The sequence below is a fragment of the Ctenocephalides felis genome, unplaced genomic scaffold, assembly GCF_003426905.1.
Source record: "Ctenocephalides felis isolate EL2017-DRISC unplaced genomic scaffold, ASM342690v1 CF-g0.4_SCAFFOLD_01492, whole genome shotgun sequence".
In the NCBI taxonomy this organism is placed as follows: Eukaryota; Metazoa; Arthropoda; class Insecta; order Siphonaptera; family Pulicidae; genus Ctenocephalides; species Ctenocephalides felis.
In genome coordinates this window covers 13411311-13428829 of record NW_020537646.1, presented here as the reverse complement: position 1 = coordinate 13428829, position 17519 = coordinate 13411311, and the positions used below count along the sequence as shown (strand labels likewise).

At 27.4% G+C, this 17519-nt stretch overlaps 1 protein-coding gene across 1 annotated transcript; it reads right to left on the bottom strand.

The window, feature by feature from the left end:
• Positions 1-540: 540 nt before the first annotated feature.
• LOC113370859 (5-hydroxytryptamine receptor 2C-like) lies at positions 541-17137 on the bottom strand. Its single transcript, XM_026611540.1, has 5 exons — positions 17053-17137; positions 11167-11565; positions 1277-1446; positions 890-1078; positions 541-597 (listed from the first exon to the last, which is right to left on the bottom strand). Exons 1-5 carry the CDS (start codon positions 17135-17137, stop codon positions 541-543), a joined length of 900 nt encoding a protein of 299 aa, XP_026467325.1.
• Between the last annotated feature and the right edge of the window lie 382 nt (positions 17138-17519).

Sequence of the window (17519 nt, the reverse complement as noted above, 5' to 3'; positions counted from 1 at the left end):
TATATATATCAATTATGAGTTTTGGTCATATATTTTTTTTTGCAAAGGTGCTATGTCGGTTCTGAACATTCTTTTACGAGCAAAAAACTATATTCGCTGCGGTAATATGAGCCACGTTTTAATTTTTATAAATTAGTATGCTATGGAAATTTCATTCATATCAGATATTATTTTAGTTAATAGTTTTAGTTGAAAATTAAATAAAAATTCATATTATGAATACCTTCGGAATAATTCTGCTTGTGGATGTTCTGCAGCAAACCGAGCTTTTTTGCGAAGTAGTCTCACCTGGGAAAAAAATAATTAAAGATTGTTAGATAATTATTTCCATCACTAATTGGTTAAACAATATAATATTTGATCTTAATGGGATAGAATTTTGCTATAAATAAATTTATTTAATTCATGTGCATTCATGCAATGTACTGAAACAAATATTTATTTATTCATGAGCTATCCAATGGCAATCCATAATCAATAATAATAAATAAAATTTCTTGAATTCAATTTAAATGGAACTTTTTGCAAAATCAAAATATTTCAAGCATAGCTTGATTTAAACGTTAAATTTTCAAAAAGTAACTCATTCCAAGAATTCTAAAAAGTATTTATATGAATGTAAAATATTTGCTAAAAATTTTTGTTGCATCTACTAACCTGCCAAAAATTAGTGAAATATAATGGTTTTGATTATTGATATTTAAGCTCACTCAACATAATATAATAATTATGAAAATTTTTTATTACATATGACCTTTTGACACAAAATTTTACAATTAGAAATAAATGCACTACAATGCTCAGAACTACATTTTAAGAAATAAAAGAAAAATTATAATGAACAATTTTATCATCTGGTGTAATGTATAATGTAACATTATTTTTTTACCGTGAGTCCATAAGCTGCCACCATGACCACCATAGGGGCATAAAATGCAACAATGGACCCCAAAACAAAGAAAGCCCTGTTATTGATGACACATTGGTAAGGTTCAGGCATTATGTTTCTTGAGTCTGCAGCCCCAAGGGCTGTTATTGAAGATGATACCAAAGCTGCTAAGCACCAAGCTATGCAAATCTGAAAAATAATAAAAAAATCAGTTGAATATTTGATTTTGAGCATTTATCCCACCATCAAAATTTGAACTCCTACATAGGACATATAACTATCTTAGTCGATATGTTCATGTGCCACTTGAGCAAAATTCTCAGCTCACGACAAATCATTTTTGCATATATAACTCTTTGATCATACAATAAATGAACAATAAATTACCTTTATTAATGCTGCTCGTTTTGTAGCTTTATGTCTAGTAGCTAAGGGATTTCTAACTCCGAGGTATCTACTCAAGCTAATAAAGCACATGTGCAGAATGCTTGAAGAGCACGCCAGCACATCACACGTTACGTAAATATTGCACCAGGCCAGTCCGAATGGCCAATAACCTGGAGAAGAAATTTTGATTATATTATATATATACATTTACACAAACACTGTCAAAATATATTTCGTACTCTACCCTGTATTAATTTTGTCAGAAGCAGTTACGAGTAATTTCTAAACATTTCTATATTAAAGTTCTGTTTACTGTTGTCAATATGCTTCTAACATAAACTAGTATTACTTTAATTAACTGACTTGAGATGATGTTTGAATTCAAGTTCATCTAATGAATATGATGGAGTATGTGATCTAAGGTGGATCAATTTATATTCATAACGTATCAGAGTTGTGATTAAATTTCAAGTGAACAAACTGCATTATAGATTTTTATATGTTATAGTTTTATTGAAATTTGTTCTTATCAATTGTGTTTTCCACAAAGTATTTTTAAATTCAAGTGTTCTACGAATGTAACAAACAACGATCTAAACCAAGAACAAAATAAGACAATAACGTTTACGTTATACATTCTTTCATAAAAGTCAGACATTCGCACATAATAAACTTTTTCTTTATATTTCCAGCGGACTTGTTCTGTTTTATTTTTATCTTTTCATAGATCTTATTAAATGATTCGCTCACGTCAGAAAATTACCAAACTTTAGAATTGTCTCATTGTCGCCGTATTATCGTCGTCTGTGTCAAGGCATATCATACAGAATATCATTTATTTAGCATTTTGATAGGCCTTTCGCAAAACGAAATGAACAAAGTACATTATGTGCCCCGACACCGTAACGCCGTTCGAGGGCTGCCGAGAGAAAATTGAATTGCGATTGAAACAACCATGAGATTATTTAACTAAAGTGAACAGAGAAATCTTTTGATTAAAAACTTGAATAAAGTGATATTTTTTAGTTTGTTTTGATGTGGAACTTGTATCTTTGCATTCATTTCGATTAAAGCTCTACAATCATTTCTATACATTGGAAAATTGTAACATATATAAATAACGAATAATAATTAGGAGATGCATTTTCTCATTTATGTACTCATCACCTAAGGTATGAAAAATAAGACTTAAATATTAATTCATCTTATTTTAATAAATGAATAAGAATTTTGAAAAATGAAAAGTTCAATACGGTGGAGCGATCTTGTACTTTTTGTAAGGAAATTGCGCGTATAAGAAATTGCTAGAAGGCGCAACAGTTTAGTAAATAATATCTGTTTGCAATCATTAGAATTGAATAATATTTCCATTTTTCTGTATATTAAAGTCAACATATTAGTTTCAGTACATTTTAAATAAAACTTGTTTCGCCTAAATTGTTTTCAAATCGATATTAACCCGACCTGACCAAAGCATCTCATATATAAGATTATAATGCTTGCTTCTCTAATATTAGAAATTGACAATTTCATTTTATTCAATACCAGTTTGTCGTAAACTTATCAATTTGTTGATGTAGATTATCCATTATTTTAAAAATAAAAACTATCTGTTATACTACAAAGTACTACTAGAACATATTGATATAAATGCATCAATTTTAATAAAGTATGAGAGTATTTTACGTAATATATGAATATTTGTAATAAACATGAAATTGTTATCAAAAAATTTATATCGTAAAACGATTGAAAATCTATACTACAATTTATAAAATATACATTGTTATATAAATAAACACCAAATCACAAGTATTACTAATTTGACTGTTAATGATTATATAATGACATATTTTTGCAATAAATAAAGCTATATTCAAAACATTTTTTATGCCATGAAAATGTTTTATTCTACTTTTCTGAAATTTAACTTATGAAAAAGGTCCTCTCGACATGAAAAATTCAGAGTTAGAATAATGATGTGTGACAGGATACGAGTTGCACAAAAACTTGGACAACCATTAGCGATAATTTTTTAAGGTGCCAAAGCCATAATGATGAAAAATAACGTCTACAAATATTAATATATATCAGATAGTTTTAGTATTTTATTTTTCAATATTCTACTATTCAATTTATTTCTTCAATTCAATATTCAAAGCAGAACTTTTGTTTCACTTAATCAGAAATATTGATGTATCTATTAGGCAGTACACGGCGGGTGTTTGGTGTTCGTATTTATTAGAATGATGTATACGACCCTTCGGGGTGCCATAATACTATAACTTTACTCCACGGGGTATAGTTTCACTCCGTATAGACTATTAAAGTTTTCGGGCAACATTTTTATTTCGTTTGCGAATGTATCATCACAATTTTGATCAATAGAACGAATTCGCTGAATAATGTGCTGCACTTTAGTTCTCACAGTGCGGAATATATCAAAATTGAAGAAAATAATTTAGGTATTAATTTATCAGTTAATCTTAAAGGATAATTATTTGCTTTCCTGTATATACACAAATGCTGTAAATTAAATTCTGTTTGAGATTTGCTGTAGTAGAGAAACACATCGTTTCCATTGTTTTATTAGCCGCGGAAAATATGTGCTTGCTATTTACTATTTTAAGCTTCAGTGCTTATTATGCAGAACCATTTTTGACAGACGTTTAAAATGAATTGTTCCAAAATTTACTGTATACAAAAACATTTTCTTGTTTTTGCTCTATAAAATTCATCCGTCAATTTTGAGCAGTCATTACTGTTGTTCTATGGTTTAATTGAAACCTTTAAAGTCCCGAATATTTTTATTTTAACTTACTTTTTACTTTATTTTATTTTTATATAATACTTTTATTGAATCAGATACTTACGGGTATTGATATTCAGGAAAATACTTTCCTTATCAATGTGTATACTATTATTAAGTTTAAATTAGTCCAGGAAAACCTTTATGGTTAATAATTCAATATCTCAGGTACATAAAATATAAACACAACATTGCAAATTTTTATGAAGAAAAATTTAAATAAACGGCTTTTTCGTGGTTTAATGGCGCTATGGATTTCGTATCAGAAATTTAAGAGAAACTAGTGGTCAATGACATCGTGCCATAAGGCAAATTTCTGGAACTTGACTTATTTGAGGAATATTAAATGTTTTCAAATAGATTATTTTTTCAAATACTGTAACTTATATATGTTTACAGAAAACTAAATAAACAAAACTTAATCAATTTAAAATGTAGGGCATTGTATAATATTTATAAGAATTATATAAACAGAATTAAATTAAAACAGCATTTATTTGTGCCATTATATAATTCTATAGTTTCGTTATTATTCATTTTGTTCAGAATCTACTAATAAAATTAATAAATTTTGCTTTCTAGACTATTTAAAATATAGTTTAGTTTACTTATTATATCCGAACCAATGGTATGACTATAGTGAATAAAAAAGGTTTTCTCGTGAAGAAGTGGTTAGAGCTATGTACTCCGAAGCAGAGGTACCGCATTTTGTCAAGCAGCAGTGATATCAGGTTTACTCAGAAATATAATTTAACTCAGCATTTCAAATTCTAACTCAAGACATTATTAACTTCTTCTAATAATTCGTTTTGTTTTATCTTATACATAGCAGAATGTTTCCAAATAAAAAATGTTGCCAAGTGAAAACAAACCTCGCCTATAAATATGATAATATTAAATAAAACAGGTGTTTCCGTGAGCTAGTGGTTAGAGCTTTGGACTTTGAAGCAGAGGTACCAAGTTCAATACCCGTCTTTTTACAAGCAGCAGTGACATCAATTTTACTTGGAAATATACATGGCAAAATGTTTTCAAATACAAATATGTTGACAACTGGGAACAGTCGTCGTCATAAATATGATTATAATAAATGAAAAGGTCTTTTTCATGACCTAGTCGTTAGAACTTCCGGCTTCAATTTAGAGATTTTAAGTTTGGAACTATTCTTGGACAGCCTGATGCCCTGAAAGTAATATTGGTTTTTACTTGAAAATAAAGATAGCAAAATATTTTCAAGTAAAAGGTGTTTCCAAGTGAAAACAGCCTTGCTTGCTGCATTAATAAAAAAAATGACAATATTACATGAATTGTAGTAAGACCAAATTATCTGCGAATTAGATTAAGTATGTCATGATTTTATGTGCAAAAACAAAAAAAGTGTACAAAAAATATCGATGTCTGATAAAATGCCCAAATACAAATCATAACAAAAAAGCCAAGATATATACAGCATAACATACATAATTTTTGTTCATCCTTAACAAAACAAATTTCACGAATAATCATCGTCCATTCTCTAAATAAACATCTCGAAAACATACGGTAACAAAATTATACAGAAAAAACTTCCTATATATTATATTAAAAAATCCATCGGAGACATTATACGTTAGGTTCGATATAGGCTACATATAATATATATTTATTATAATACATTTCTGGTGTCTATTTCGCATGATATGTCGTTATTCCGTGCACGCTCGGACGCTCCGTCGGGCAAAACAAAAAAACTTATTCAATATATCTCATGCGGGGAAAACGCTCCGCTAAAGAAAACATATCACAAAGTTTATAAATCACTCTTTGCGCCGGTAAATGTATGAATCCGGCACCGGAGTGTCGATGGACTGTCAGCAGAATCATTTCCAAGGATCTCGTCAATGTGTGAATATAATATTATCACACGAACTGGGATAAGGTATACTAAAACTTACTATGCATTTGTCACGTTATTTAGACGTAAAAATGTTTTATTTTTTCACTTATTTTATTTTTTAATGTTTTATTTATTATATTTTAAATGAATAATGTAGAGAGGGCAATTTTATAACTAGTTTTGAAACGAGACAAAATTAATTGTATTCAGGATTAAGTTTTATCCCAATTGAAACTTAAAAAAAAATTTAAAAAAAGTTTTAATTAGCCCACTTTTCCATTTAACCTAACGTAATTTTCTATCATAATATTTTTTTCAAGTTGCAAAAAATAGGTGAATTCTCATTTTTTCTGGATTTGTTAAGTTGAACTAGAATCTATACTAATGAAAATATATATTTGTTTTGATTTTTTTGTTTCGGATGGAAATTGTGACCTGCGTCTTTCCTGCTAAATGACACCTGCTGCTCGTGGCGCATCGGCAAAATGCTTGTACCCGGCACATATATTTTATTGAAAAAAAAATTGAGAAGAATGCTGAAATATAACAATAAAAATTATTTATTTATTTAATTAAATATCCCGCCTTAGAAAAGCTTTAAAATATAATTTATATTTCCAAAAATCTCGTCAATGTGTAAATTTCATCACACGAATTGAAATAATATATACTAAAACTTACTATGCATTTACCACGTTATTTGGGTGTAAAAAAGTTTACAATTATTTTAATTATTTAAATTTAATAATAGAGTTTATACATAAACCGACATTTCAGAAAACTGATCTTTTGAATAATGTTTTTTAAACAGTTTCGTTATTTTATGAAAAAAAACTATTTGCATAAATAATTCGAACAAAAAAAATTTATCAGAAAATTGTGAGTCGTTGAAAAGAGTTTTTGACTGAAATTTATTTATGCAATGAACAAAAAGATAGTAACCAACTACGATTAATTAACTTCAAAAACAATAAATAATTCGTTATTCATACACTATTTTAGTGATTTGACATTAAAGACGGATATCGAATTGCAACATTGTTTTCATCAATTTATATTTGCATTTGTGTCTATATTTTCAACTAAAATTATATTCACATTTAAAAAGAAAATTTGAACAAAAAATTTTTTTAACAAAAAACTTGATAAGGCTTCTTTCAAATACAATAAAAAATAATAGAAAAAATTATACTCGTGTGATTTGAAAATATTTAATGTTGATGTTGAATTTCATGAATACAATCTTTAAAGGTATAACATCTATTTAACTATTATATTTTAAAGAATTTCAAATAATAATTTTATATATATATATATATATATATATATTGAAATTATTTTTCCATTCGTACTAATGAGAGGGACTGTAATTAAGTACTAAATGCAGATAAAAATATTCGGTTACCACCGTGTTTAAATATCAAATGTCAGCTTCATTATTTAAAGTTTGATTTAAATGATTTTGCTTAATGATCAATTTTATATAGTACAATGTATGTACTATGTATATATATATATGTATATATATAATATAATTTTATTCATCAATTTTAGAAATTGCAATAATGATTATCAAAAGATACTATTGGGTATTACTTATCGCTTTAATTGATCAAAATTTCATTTTAATATTAAATTATATTTGTAAATATTCTTCAATATTACTTTATAGAATGTTGTTCAATCCAGTAATTGCTATTGCAATAAAAGTTGCATTTAAATTGAGTATTATTATTATCTCTTGAAGTAAATAATACGTATACATATGTTTTTTTTGTGAAGTGCAGTAACGTTGTATTCCAGTAAAACGCAATGTGAGGTTTTTATCTACATTGTCTGCAATCGACATTTGGATTTCTGCATAGTGGTTATGTTACGATTATTTATTCTTGTCAATAGCAGATACATCAATTCTATGTTGGAGATAAAAGACAGTAGGCTATTGTTTTCGAAAATTCGATTAAGCTGAGTTATTACGTCCACCTAATATAATTTTGTTCTATGTCATCTGTGCGGTTTGAGTATAATTACGACTTAATCAATATAATAATTTAATTTATGAGTGATTAAAGGCATTTCAAGTGGATTTATCACACATCATTAAAAACGAACGAATACGTGAACTTGGAGTATTTTCTAAAAACAAATTGTCAAAAATCAATAATTTTCATAATTGAACCAGAGTCCGTAGGACTTTCATGGTTTAGTGTGTTCATTAAGAGCAAGTTATACCAAGTAAATCGTCTAATTTTAATTTTAACAAACGTCAAAAAAACTACTCATTTTCTTAAACTTTGATGAATTTTAAAAATTAAATTACTTGTAAAGCCGTAATAATTCAGTAAGTTCTATAAGACCATGATATATATCGCCAAAAAAAGTTTCATAAAAATCGTCGGGAAGTTAAATAGGTAGGTCATTATTATCCTTGATTAAATTTATAGTCTGCATAGATAATATTTATTTAAAAATAGAAAAATATTTGTTCCATGCATAAATTATGAAACAAACCATACGGATCGATAAATGCATATGTAATATTAATAAATGGTTGCTGCAAGATGTTCATTTTCGGCGAATGTGTTTCTAGAATATTGAATCGAAATATTTTTAAATATATATATATATATATATATATATATATATATATATACATGTGAGTATGTATGCATATATTTGCGTGTTTCCATCGTCCGTACAAATTTATCATGAAGCCTTTGTGAATATTTCACGTAAAATGTGAAAAACGCCCCTCGTAATTACATCTTCAATTTACATGTACCAGCACAAAAAGAACTCGCGAGAATTTTTAAATCTTTTTATTAAATTACAAAGTTATATTAAATTATGAGAAGCAACAGAGGGATAAAAGGGCCCATTCAATCCCTTTATTATGGGTTCCTAACTCATTTGATCCCTTCGAAATTGTAATGCAAATTTTTCACTAATTTAATATATGCATGTTCATTTTCAAACGTATATGCTTAGTTTATATATCGTTCATTTATAATATGCCTCGACATTTACTTCTTTGAGTAAAAGGATATTACATCGAAGTGAAAAATGAATTTAAAGACAAAATAATAAAGTATTTCAAATGTATAATAAAAATGTAAATGAATTGAGTTTGAATTTGGTATTCATAAGCTTGAGTCAATTTAAATTTTGTGTTGTTCTTCTTTCCTTCTTATATATATTTACCTAAGATATTTAAATAATTTCACGAAAGAGCTGCTTATGATTAAATATATCCAAAATTAAAATGTACAAACGACGTTATTAAACGTTTGGTATTAATACTAGTAAAATGGTTTTATGAGTGTAATTGAAATATTATAAGTTGCCTCTTCTAAAATTTGATATTAAATTTCTGAATTGTAATGAATAATATGTTGTGCAATGAAATTATTAGGAATTAATTTAAACAAGAATGGAATAATCTGAATGCTCTAATAACTCATTACAACGATTATACAAATTTTAATGCATCGAAATATATATATATATATATATATATATATATATATATATATACATATATATAATAAACATATATATATATAACATATATATATATATATATATAATAAACATTATATATGTATATATATATATATATATATATATATATATATATATATATATTACAAACTAATAAATAATTATGCTAATATGTAAATACAAAATTATAATGATGCTAACTATTGACAATTTGCGTTTATTGGAACATCATTCTTCAAAACAAACTTGATGCTATTAATAAAATATAAATTTTAATTTATTGCATATTCGAAAAAAATATATAATATTTGGTAATAATATAATAGAAAACTGCTATGTTCAATATCAACTAATGATGACATAAAATTAAAAATTTAAACATTTGTGTTGATAAAAACTTTCAAAAATTTTAGGTTTCTTCGAACATGTGTTTATCATCAAAATGCATAAACTGCAAAAGCCACATTAAAATAAATTATATTAAGGGAATATTCTGGCGTAGAAGCATACATTTTATGTGATTTTCAAAAGTCCGTAGAAATGGCAAGCAATATTTTTCCAAGGACTAATTATTTAATTGGGAGGTCTCGAAGAATTGGCACCAGACCATACCCATGATATTAGTCTTTTAAATAATCTGAAGAAACATATGTATGCATATTATGAATCTACATTAATGTCAGTACTAGTTAAAATAGTTTTTTTTTATAAAATTTTGATATTCTAAATTAAAAAAAAAATATTTAAAATAGAATTTAAGAATGGGCGCATTTCATATTCAAGAGAAGTCTATAAGAAAGATTCTATAAAAATTTTAATTAAATCGATTTAATAGATGTTGAGAAATCGTGAGTATCCTATAGAAAAAGCAGTTCCGAGAAAAATACATTCCAATTTTTGCGGAGGAATAAAACATAGGTGGATTATATATAATATTAAAAAATATCGCCGCAAATAATTGGAATTTTAAAAAATCCTCTTGTACACATATTCTTGAATAGTAAGTCTTTCAAAATTTCTAAAAAAACTTGATCTAGTTTTTAAAAATTCTAGAAAAGAATGCACCCTTAACACTTTAAATAAATTGTATTTATAATTTTGCTTGAAAATGTTCTAGTTATGAAGTACATGAAATTTTGTATTGAATATAAGAAATTATATAAAACTTAATTTAATCATTCATATTCACCAGTGTGTGTGTATTGATAGTACACATCTAATGACTCATAAATGGGTATGGGCGTGTTTCCATACAGAATTGGCCCCACCCCGGTATTTAAATAATTTTGATTTTATAAGTATTTCCGAGAAAATCCGATATACCAAATTTCAAATCCGTATCTCATCATTTGGCCGAGATATCATTGAAAATGTTTGAAAGTGACCCCTTTTTTCAAAGTCGTTTTTTGTCGCAACTGTAAAAGACATCGACAAACAAATAACGTCATTATATTCACAATTGTGTGTACTATATTATTATTAACAAATATTGTTAAATAATTATTTTGGTATATCCGATTTTCTCGGAAATACCTATAAAATGGCATCAAAATTATTTAAATACCAGGGTGGGGCCAATTCTGTATGGAAACATGCTCATACCCTTTATTGCACCTCTAAATATTACTTCCTCATAATCCTTAATACTCACTAAACTACGATATTCCATGGCACAAGCCAAGTTTTTTTTAAATATCCACTCACCTAAGAATCCCGGAATGGCTCCCAGGGGCATTACAAACAGGCAGACCAGCAGATCGGCCACCGCCAACGAGAGTAGAAAATAGTTCGTGACATTCTGCAGCCTTTTATCCAGTGCGACGGCCAAACAGACGAGCGCATTTCCCAGCGCACCGGCCACGATAAATATTATAGCACATAAAAAACTCCAATCGAATTCAAAACTAAACGGTTCCAAGGGATAAATAGTTGAATTGTCGAGGATTTGGGAATAGCACGATGAGTTATCACAGATTATTGTAGAAGAATGCGGATACGATTCCGCTATGGAAATGTTTTGAGCGATGGAGGCCACGTCGAAGCACAACGGAAGGAAGTCGACCTCTGGTATGTGGAGGAAGAACCAGGGTTTCTGAATTTCTTCTGAAAAGAAAAAAAATATATGTGGAAGTACCAATAAAAAGCACAAATACCGTGAATTGAGAGATTTTTATATAGTGCAAGTGAATAGTGGCATAATAATAGTTCCTATATGGGCTCTACATTGTTTATCAATATTGCCTCAATGTTGTTTCGTTAACATTTACCAATATGCAACCCACATTGGAGTCCATTGTGGGCCCAATATGAATGAAGATTTTATACCGCACATTCAAACATATTATTTAACCCACATTCAGAATTATATTATGCTACATATATGCACATAGACCATAGTAGATTAATATGTGTAAATTTATTATAAAAGTACTATATGAACTATGAACATAGTTTTATTACAAACTAAAAGGAAAATCTACAATTGGAATTTACAACAAATCAGTTAAATGATAAGAGATCCTTGAACATGTTGAATAGATAATTCTACAACTAATTCAAATAAATTGCTACTTATTCTGCATAATGCAAAAAAAAAGATTGCGCTTAAGTTTCACACGCGATTGAAGTAAAACTTATTTGCTACTGTACAAAATGGCATTTAAGTAAAAATAAATACATCATAAATGTAACAATTTTGAATAATGTTTATTAGTAATATGGTAACACTCGTGATGCACGCATTTATTAGTGTCAACCATTACACACATTTTTATAATGATAAATTATAAATTATATATTTACAATAGCATTAAAAATATGTATAACATTTAAAAACAATAATGTATTTAAAGTCATACTTCAAATATGACATGATCGGTTTGTCATTGTAATTAACATTTAGAAATGAACCTTTATTAGAGAAGTGAAGTAATTGCTGACTAATAAATTCTATAATATCTATAATGTGGTATTTTTTTACTTTTTCGCTGACGATATAATCTCATTCTTTGAGCAGCTGTAATATCTGTTTTGCCTAAAAAATATTTTCCATTATAATAACTTCAAAGATTTATAGAAACTACGAATAATATTGAAATTAATTCAATAAGCTTATGTTGCATTTGTTTTATTATTTTCATTATAATTATTTACGGATATACACCCTAGTTGCGCCTGAAGAAGTTTTACTCCAACAATATAAATTAAGAAAGAATGGAATACGTATTGAGGCCTTATTTCAGATTTAACCAAAATTATAAAATATATTTTACAAAAAAACACTTTTACATCGGCAAAATAATATCATATTTCTTCACAATCAATTATGCTTCACATATGCACATGCAAACAATAATTTTTTTCTATATACAGCAACGAATTTTATATGAATTTAGTTACATTTAATTTGTTATGTATGAGTGTGTTTGTCTGTAAGGATGAGAGCTTTTATTAGTGTCACAAACTTTACCAAGTATTGCAGGAAACTTTTAAAGTATTACACTAAAAATATTTAAAAAAACTTCATAAATTCACTGTCTTAGTATTCTGTAATATTTTAATCGCTTACAGGCAAAAAATTCTATTAAGCTCCATATACCTCAAAATGACACTTTTAATTAAAATAAATTTAAACATATTATAATTGGCTTTAAAGCTATGTGATTTATGGAGCGAGCAATATAATTAATATGAAATTACAAAAAAATCCTATAAATCATAATTTTGTGCGTATTTTTAAATTATAATGGATGAAACTCGATAAATATATAATTCGGTGAATTTATTTTTGAATGATATAATAAATAATATTTATGTTGCTGATAATAAAATGTAAACCAAATCGTATATTTTATGATATTAATTTGTATAAACCAAATAATGCGCTACATTTGACTCTGTTCCATAAAGATATATTATGGTTAAAAACCAAATAATTATATTTTCTAATGATTTTCATAATCATGTATAAATTTAATGTTCTGATTTTATAATTATCAGCTTTTTTTTATATGTTTGTAATCCCCTAAATATATGTAACATTTGTGACAAATAACCTTGTATACAATCCAATAAAATAAAATTGTAAAGTTGAGTGATGAAATGTATATGACTAATGCACATGTGAACAAAGTACAAAAAAAAACATATAAACTTGGAATTTATTAGAACATAACTAAGATAGTAATTGGAATTTATGAATAATGTAATTCATTTTAGATAATTTATTCAAATTTATTCTAGTTTTAAAAAAAATACTATCCTGCCCACAATTTGACCTACATGTGTCTGTTTATATCCGTGAATGTGTGCATGGTTGTGTTTTTATATGGTGTATTTTATTTATGTTCTGCACAAGTATAAGATGGATACTATAATCTTCATTTACCGTTTGTGGTTTGCAATAAAAGTTTTAATCGTGCACAGCACGTCCTGCCCTCCGACGCTATCATAATCCGAGCACGGGTTGCAGGAGAAATATTGATTAGGTTCCGCATCGGCATCAGGTGAACATTTAAACAGGACGCCACTGGTTGAATTATGAATGGATGACGATGTCGTATTGTATTGATGATGGTAATCGATCTCACCTGAAATTGAAGAAATTCGACGCTATTTAAGGTTTCACCGGGATATTATCTATATTAGCCGGTAATGAGTTCAGGCGCAAAATACCAGAGGTGATTTCAACTTTCATAATAGAAACATTATAATATATATAGAACACATTTATAGTATTGGAGCACTATTATCTTTGTCAAAGACTCTATAATAATTATGAGAGAAATCTATTTATTCTATATGGGAACACTGAAAGGGGAGTGATGTGGCAACATGAGTAGGCCATGAATTGATTCTGCCGCCATGTTACGCTCCATCTTGTATACATTATGCTACTGAATTCTACTCAATAATGTTAAAATGTCATTATTTACTGTTCATTCAGGTGTTTTACCCATAAACTGCAACGTCACTGGTATGTTATGAAGCTGGGTCAAAAAGACCCTGTTATCTTTGCATTTTTTGACATTTGTGCGGTTTGTAGTAGGGTTTGTAAAAACCGGTCTTTGGTAAAAATTATGGAATTCGAAAACCGGTTTTTTAGTGAAAAAAGTCGGTTTTCACTGTATAAATGGAAAATGGCAAATATAGCCAAATGTATAAGATAGATAAAAGCGTTTTGATTCTTGAAATCATATCGGTTCAATAGCATTTGATATCTTATCAGTCTGCAATGGTTCCCAGAATGGTTTTGTTAGCTTTTGACTAATGTATATATTAATTGAGATTTTTATATCAGTGTATATATATATATTTTAAATCAGTTTGACTTCTTGAAGAAGTAACTTCCTTTACTCAAATTCAAAAAAAAAAGTTTTAAACACTAGAAGCTACAAATTAAAGAACAAAAAACTAATTAAAAACTTAAAGATTTTAAAAATGCTGCTTTAAAAACAATTGAGCATAATTTGGTCGCAAGTATGAAAGTATTTTAAATATAAAATACTTTCATACTTGCGAAAGGAAATTTTGTGAGTAAACAAAAGACACGTCTATGTAGAAATTCAATAGACGTTCTCAATTTTTTTAAATCATATTTTATTAAACAAAAAACAATTAGAATGTTTAAAATTAATTAATGAAAATTGCTCGGAACAGAAATAAAAGTCTAGCTTAATTGTTTTTGAAACTAAAATTGATATTAACAAGTACGTATCAACATGTATCTAATATTTTTTTACTTTTTTTTATTTAATGAATTTTTTTTATTTAAAAATATATTATTTTTATTTATTCGAAAACTTTCCTTTCACTATCATAAAAATATTTTCATTCTTATATGTAAAATGAATAACGAATAATAATTTTCAAAGTTATTTAATCAAGATAAACTATTATTTTTTAGTTCTACTAATTAAAATTAAAATAATTTTGTTTACTATCTATAAAATTGAACAATAAATAAATTCAGTCAAGTACTATTCTAAATTACACTAAATTTGGAAAAAGTTACAGAATATTCGAGCAAAAATTTATTTTTTATATAAAATTCGAAAACCGGTTAAAACCGGTTTTTTAGTATAATTAAAATTCGAAAACCGGTTTTTTGAAATGTCTGTTTTTGTATAAACCCTAGTTTCTATGTTAAGTTTTCTATCTGACAATCTGGGAAAAACGCCTAACTGCACAGCAACCACAAGGCTTTTAACAATATTTAGAACGATTTCTATATTATATGAGATAAGATAATAATTTAAAATCTATTAATTTGTATCGGCAAAATAAATCAGTCCATGTCCTTATGGGTTGTAGAATGTGTTATCCTTAGTTACCAATTTAAATTACGGTATCTACTCAACACGAAACTCTCTCAGGACGTGTTTTGACTGTATTTTTTAATACATGGGGCTTAGAATGATGAATTACCTAAAGTGCAAACATTGTGAGAGCCGCTAGTAAAATTGCATGAGCTGTACAGCGATGTTGCTACAAGCCCCACTGGGGCGGGATCGCATCGCAGCGGGCCCAACATCAGGCCCGGACTAGGCTATCTGGAATAAAAATAAATAATATTAATAATACTTTATATAAAAACCTATAAATAGAAATATATGACTAAATGAAAACAAATCTATTTTTAGGAAAATTATAAAAGAAATTCTACAGACACCTTATTTTTAAAAAATATAATATTTTATTATAATTATTAGTCTTATCGTTAGTCTATTTAGATTTAAGAAATTGCTATTAAACTAGTTGCATCAATAGTAGACAAGTTAATTGGGTTGGTAGAATTAAGAGCTGAAGTGAACGAAAACATTGAAGTATTGTTTAATAAATAAAAAAAACTAGTGGTGAAAGGCAAATTTCTGGAACTAACTAAATAATGAATTAGAAATTTATCAATTATTAATTATTATAACTACTGTAAATGTCATTATTCGTATTTTATAGTATCATATTTCAATTACCCCCAAACGATTAAATTACAAGTAATCAAAATAAATGATTAAGTTTCCAAATTCTCGGAAAATTATGCAAGAAATTCATGTAGAGGGTGTTAATTTCGAAAGGCAAGAGATCATAGACGCCTACACTTCCCGGAAAACATTTTCCTAGAGTAACTTTATTTTAAAATATATCTTACCTAGCGCGACCGTAATTTTAACACCACTCAAGTAACCCGAACTAATTAGACGCCAGAACACATATTGTTGTTGACAAACAAAATATTAAATCTACTCGTACATAGTGGATGTTTCATAATTTGCATTTTGAACACATTTAATTTTCTTGTAATTTATTACACTGTTTTTTCATAAAATATTAATTTGATGAGTGTTATTTAATTTGTTAATTAAATATAGAAATATTATAAATAAATAATATATAGAGATTTAATGTAGACATGATTTAGAAATAGTATATGATTACAAAATAGTCATTTTATTAGCCCAATGATTTTTTTGTTTATCTAGTTGATGATTATTAATTATTGGCATATTGTTTAACGTTTATCATAGGAAATTACGAGAAGAAAACTATACTGGTTGGTAAATCGAAAATCTCAGTTGAGCACATGGAACAAACTTCTTCTGTACAAGGTCATGTTAAAACCAATTTGGACGTACGGAATACAGCTTTGGGAAACGGCGCGCAAATCCAACATCGCCATAATTCAAAAGTTACAAAACAAAATTTTGAAAGAAATTATAAAAGCACCCAAGTATGTCCCAAATTGGTTGGTTCATACAGATTTGAACATAAACACAGTCAAGGAAGATATTGAAAAGTTCAGTCTGAGATACAAGAATAGAATACAGAACCACCCAAACATCATGGTCAAAAACTTAATAAAAAACCATGGATATTCTTTAGTAATCCTATGATATGTATAATTACTCGTAGGCTTTATATAATTTCTTTCACATCAAGGCTACATCTATAAGCTAAACATATCCAACCTCGATTCGGATCACCACTGGGTGACAATTCGACCTTTTTTTCCTTATTTAATAAACCATTAAAATTACTGAATGTTGTTTATAACGACAGAT

Excerpts from the sequence above, each read along its gene's own strand:
- LOC113370859 (XM_026611540.1), bottom strand. The coding sequence starts at position 17,137 with ATGGCGATGTTGGATTTGCGCGCCGTTTCCCAAAGCTGTATTCCGTAC. Across the intron at positions 11,566-17,052 it reads CATGACCTTGTACAGAAGAA|AAGAAATTCAGAAACCCTGG; the intron begins GTTTGTTCCATG and ends TTTTCTTTTCAG. Across the intron at positions 1,447-11,166 it reads AGCCATTCCGGGATTCTTAG|GTTATTGGCCATTCGGACTG; the intron begins GTGAGTGGATAT and ends TTTCTTCTCCAG.